The sequence below is a fragment of the Balaenoptera musculus genome, chromosome 2 (genome assembly GCF_009873245.2).
Source record: "Balaenoptera musculus isolate JJ_BM4_2016_0621 chromosome 2, mBalMus1.pri.v3, whole genome shotgun sequence".
NCBI lineage: Eukaryota > Metazoa > Chordata > Mammalia > Artiodactyla > Balaenopteridae > Balaenoptera > Balaenoptera musculus.
The window spans coordinates 70970301-70975512 of NC_045786.1; the positions used below are offsets into that span (position 1 = coordinate 70970301).

Genomic DNA, 5212 nt, shown 5'->3' on the forward strand with positions numbered 1-5212 from the left:
AAAAATGTCTGGAATGATAAAGGAAAAAATATGAACAATGCTTATCTCTGGATGGTGATTTAAATTTTCTTCTGTTTTTCTGCATTTTCCAAAATGTACATTACACATGTACTATCTTTTCGAAGAGAAATAAAAGTTGATCGAGAACGTCTATCTAGGACAATTTTCTGATGAAGCGTCTCCCTGGTTTCTTAGCTTTTGACCACACGCGCTCACAGGATGGTCCTCTTCATCAAAAATATTTCAAGTCTGGCCATCGGTGACACTCGCTGTTTTTTTCAGGCTCCAGCTGTCTGCTCTGGAAAGTGTGACCCACGGAGGACAGGAAGGAGCCACACGGTGAACTAAGCACGGCAGCGAATCGGTCCTTCTTAAAAACTTTTTTCAAGGCCAAGCAAACCCAAGGCACAGCTACATCCCGCAAAGAACTTAATAACCGGTACCGGTACCTTGGAAGCAGGATGCGCAAGTAAACGAGCCTCTTTCATAATCTCGCTGGGACGTGTTAACGGTTTTAATTAATAATATTGTTTTTAATACATAAAAGAACAGAACAGAGGCACCGCCCGTGTGCTCGCCCGCAGGGCAGCCGAGGGCGGAAGGCTTGGCGGCGGGACCTATGACAAGTGACCCAGCGTGCCCAGCCGGGTCCGCTCTGCAGCGGTGCCGGCGCTCCCGAAGCTCGAGGGGGCTTCCCATTCGGGCGTGCACCGCCTGAGCCTGGCCCCAGGTACCATTTGCCCAGGGCGAAGCCCTGAGGCCGTCGGCCTTAGCCCAGGAGCCCGTTAGTATCGCGGGCTCTGGGATCTCGAATGGGCGAGCGCCTCAGCACCTCCCCTCGCCCGCCGCCCGCGGATCCCGGCCGGAGCCAGCCCTCACCACCGAGAGGAGCGCCTAGAGTCGACGGGGCCGCCGCTCCGCTCCTCCCAGTCTCCTCTATCGCGGAAGTTGACGCCGCGCTCCCGGTCGCGTGCTGCTCGCTAGGGGTGTCGCCTTAGAGATCTGCACGGGCTGGGCTTGCGAAAGGATCGACATGCCTGTGAGTTGTTTACTTTCGGGCTTCGCGTTCGTGTCTGCCTTCTCGGTCGGCCGAGGGGCCCCAGGGGCGGGCTAGCTCGATGGCCCGCGGGCCCCCGGGGCTCCCTGCCGAACACGGCTCGGCGGCTCGGATCCCGCGGCTCTTTCGCGCGTGGCGGACTTGTTGGGACTTGCCCGGCGGCGCGGCGAGTCGGGCCCTGCCTGGGCGTGGAGCTGGGAGGACCCGGCGCCGCCCTGGGTGCAGTCTGGAGTCGATGGCTGGGAGGGGACAGCTCCCCGGCTACCCTACTCAGCCCTCCTGGGTTTCGGTGGGAACCCGCGAGGCTGTGATCGTTGAAGTCTTCTTGCTCTCCTTTTGCTTCGTGGGTCTTGCCCCCCGTGCCTTCTCTCGGAAGCGATTTCCTACTTGTTTCCTTTTTAAAAACTGTCTTCGCAGTTGCCTTACAAATTAACTCTATCAAGGACCGTCTCGCGTCAGCCACTTAAGAGTTCTTATCAGATGTTGAACCCTGGGGGCAGAAATCACCTCGGCGTTGGTATTCGCTGGGTCTACCTCAGCTACTTCTACTCTCAGCGGGTCCAGGGTCCAGATCACGTTCTTACTTAGCACCACAGTTTTATTTTCACTGGCGACTGTTATTAGTTAAAAAGAACGGAGCTAACCTTACCACATGTTTCCTGATCGTTCCCCTTAACCGGGACTTGGAGAACACAAGCATTATAAAAAGTGTTGATGAAAGTTAACAGGCTTTAAAATAAGTAACATCTAAAGTGTTGTCTCTGCTGAATATGACCGTTATTCCTGTTTTTTGCATGTATATTTCACATATGGTTAAATCGGCCAGAGTTGTGGTGTCATTCTAGCAGTAATAATATGCTTTTTTATTCAGTTGGCTAGAGATTTACTGCATCCTTCCTTGGAAGAGGAGAAGAAAAAACATAAGAAGAAACGGCTGGTTCAAAGTCCAAATTCTTATTTTATGGATGTAAAATGTCCAGGTAAAATTTCAAACTTTAACTCCTTTCCTAAAGAAAATTTCTGTAAGGATTACTTACAGAATTTCTATAAGGGTTGCTCATAGTGTGTTGTGTATGTTTTGATATTAGGACCCGAAGTGGGATTACAGAATTGGAATGTCATAAGGGTTATTTCCATAATAAACCACTTTAGAAACATTTCGGGGGGGGGGTGTGAAGATGGGACTCCACAGGGGACATGACACTGAACTTAAGTCTTTAAGCTGTTCAGATGATAAGTTTTCTTTTTCACGATGCAATGAAAAGTATATTGATTCTTCAGTGTAAAGCTGCGGAGTCCGGTATGGTGGCCATTAGCCATATGTGGCTACTGAGCACTTGAAATGTGGCTAGTCAAAATGGAAAAATTCTTTCTCATTCTTTTTTTCTTGAGGTATAATTGACATAAACCATTATATTAGTTTCAGGTGTGTGACCTCATGATTCCGTATTTGTATATATTGGTAAATGATCACCACAATAAGTCTAGTTAATATCTGTCACCATACATAGTTACAGAATTTTTTTTTCTTGTGATAAGAACTTTTAAGATATACTCTCTTAGCAACTTTCAAATATTCAGTAGGGTATTATTAACTATGGTCACCATACTGTATCTTGTTTTTTTTTTCATGCTGTATCTTTAAGTGTGAAATATACACCAGATTTTGAAGATGTAGCATTGAAAAAAAAAAGGCTTTGATTATATGGTGAAATGATAATATTTTGGAAATACTGAGTTCAATAGAATATATTATTAATTTCACCTTTAAAAAAAACTTGTTTTTGGGCTTCCCTGGTGGTGCAGTGGTTGAGAATCTGCCTGCTAATGCAGGGGACACGGGTTCGAGCCCTGGTCTGGGAAGATCCCACATGCCGCGGAGCAACTAGGCCCGTGTGCCTGGAGCCTGTGCTCCGCAACAAGAGAGGCCACGACAGTGAGAGGCCCGCGCACCGCGACGAAGAGTGGCCCCCGCTTGCTGCAACTAGAGAAAGCCCTCGCACAGAAACGAAGACCCAACACAGCCAAAAATAAATAAATAAATAAATAAATTTAAAAAAAAAAAAAAACTTGTTTTTAATGTGGCTACTAGAAAAGTTTGTTACATATGTGGCTTGCTACTGCACAGCACTGAAGTTGCTAATCTTTTACAAGTCTTTACTAGAAATATGTTGAACAGGTACTGTGTTTTTTTCTGCTTTTCACTTTTAACACTTCCCTTTTTCAGGCTGCTACAAGATTACCACGGTTTTCAGCCATGCTCAGACAGTGGTGCTTTGTGTAGGTTGTTCAACCGTGTTGTGCCAGCCGACAGGAGGAAAGGCCAGACTCACAGAAGGTAAATCATTTGGCATTTTCTAACCCAGTGATCAGATTTTATGATTTTAAAATCTCTCTCTTTACTAAAAATCAGTTTTAAAGAAATCTTAAATTCATAATTACCAAAATAATTTTTATCTTTCATTGCTCTTTTAGTAAAGAGTGCCCTGTTCAATGAGATAAGTTTGTACTCTTGACCTTGCAAAGAATTGCTTTATTATTTTTCTTAGTTTAGAGCACCTGATTCTGTTGTATTTAGTCAGTTTGCTTAACTTGGAATGTTAGACATAAATCAGAATGGAGCAAAAGAATAAATACATAAGATACCTAAAAACATAGGATTTAAAAATTTCTCCTGTAAATATTTTGTTTCAAATGTATTTGGTACATATGATTTAAGATAGTTTTAATCATTGCTAGCTGAGCAACAGATAATTAAAATGTCAGAGGTTTGATTTCTCTGAGCAACTACTTATGATTAATATAGTCTAATTTTAATTCTTTCACTTTTGTGAAGAAAAAATAATACATATGTATATAATTTTCCATAGTAGTACTTAGAGATTTACAGCTCAATAGTGATATTTGAAGTTTGCTTGTGGTATTTTGGGGAGCTGTGAATTCCATGTTATTCTCATTGGAAGAGTTATAAGTGGATTGGCAATAAATCCAAGATCTATTTGGTGTGACTTCATGAGATCTAACTGTGAAATTAGCACAGTATTTAAATGCAGTATTGCTCTTAAAAAATGTACTTGCAAGATTGCCAAAACCTTTATATCATGCCATGATTTTAGAATTTTGTGTCCATGTGCTGACAGATGATTAAAAGGGTGCATCTGTACCAGAATTTTCCTAAAAGACCTGAAATGAACTCTAATCAAAATTATTTTCTTGAACTCCATTATAACATTTGAGAACAGGGAGTGACAGTCACATCAGAGTAAATTCAAATATAAAAGATATCTTTTAGCAAATTTCTGGTATAAAAAAATAAATAACCTGTATATGAATATTACTCTAGTATTTCTAAAACTTAAGCTTTTACGTAAAAAGTATTTTTTGTCATTAAAACTCTGTACCAAAGATAGAGCAGACTTGTGTTTAGTATGCTCTTGTGATTCCTTTGCAGGGTGTTCGTTTAGAAGAAAGCAACACTAATGATCCACACACCTTCCTGAATTTGTGTTCTATCGCAGAAAGCCTTATCAGTTCAGTAATTCCAGCTAATCTACCAAGATAATGTAATTATGTTTAATTTTGTAAGGTATACAACAGCGCTCTCCTATTTTGGTGTCAGTTTTTCAATAAAGTTTTGATTACGGTCAAACTACTCCTTTTCTTTTTTTCAAGTATGTGTTAATGTGCTATACGTTTATATATGCTGTGTATATGAATTTGGTTTAAACATTTTTAAAAGGGTATTCTGATTAGTTTGTGTCTCGCTTCAGGAGTAGAAACTTTAAATATTTGATTTTCAGTCCTTTTCCAAATTTCTGTGAGGGGGCTAAATGATTACAAATGGAAAGAAGTTCATTATTTATTAATTCTAAATATAGTTTTGGTATTGTAACTATGGAAACATATTTATAGAAGTACATACTTAATGCAGTAACAATCACAGTGTAATGCCTTGGATTTATATGCCCATAACATACTGTATACTTTAGTACAGTAACTGCAGCTGGGGTCTGAGTTTTAGAAAGCTCTTTTTGGGGTAGAAAATTTGAGAGGACGAATCAGGAGTAGCATGATTTACTCAGGATGTTCTGGCAGGGGGCAGTAGATGGTATTGAATTCTCTGGTCCAGACAGGTGAGCACTCCTGACTGAAAAA

General features: G+C 41.7%; 1 protein-coding gene across 1 annotated transcript; it reads left to right on the forward strand.

Annotated features, from left to right (window-relative positions):
* Positions 1 to 885: 885 nt before the first annotated feature.
* On the forward strand, positions 886 to 4709 carry RPS27L (ribosomal protein S27 like). Its single transcript, XM_036844940.1, has 4 exons — positions 886 to 1039; positions 1929 to 2037; positions 3285 to 3395; positions 4509 to 4709. The coding sequence occupies exons 1-4, from the start codon at positions 1034 to 1036 to the stop codon at positions 4535 to 4537; spliced, it is 255 nt and encodes an 84-aa protein (XP_036700835.1). The 5' UTR covers positions 886 to 1033; the 3' UTR covers positions 4538 to 4709.
* Positions 4710 to 5212: the final 503 nt, after the last annotated feature.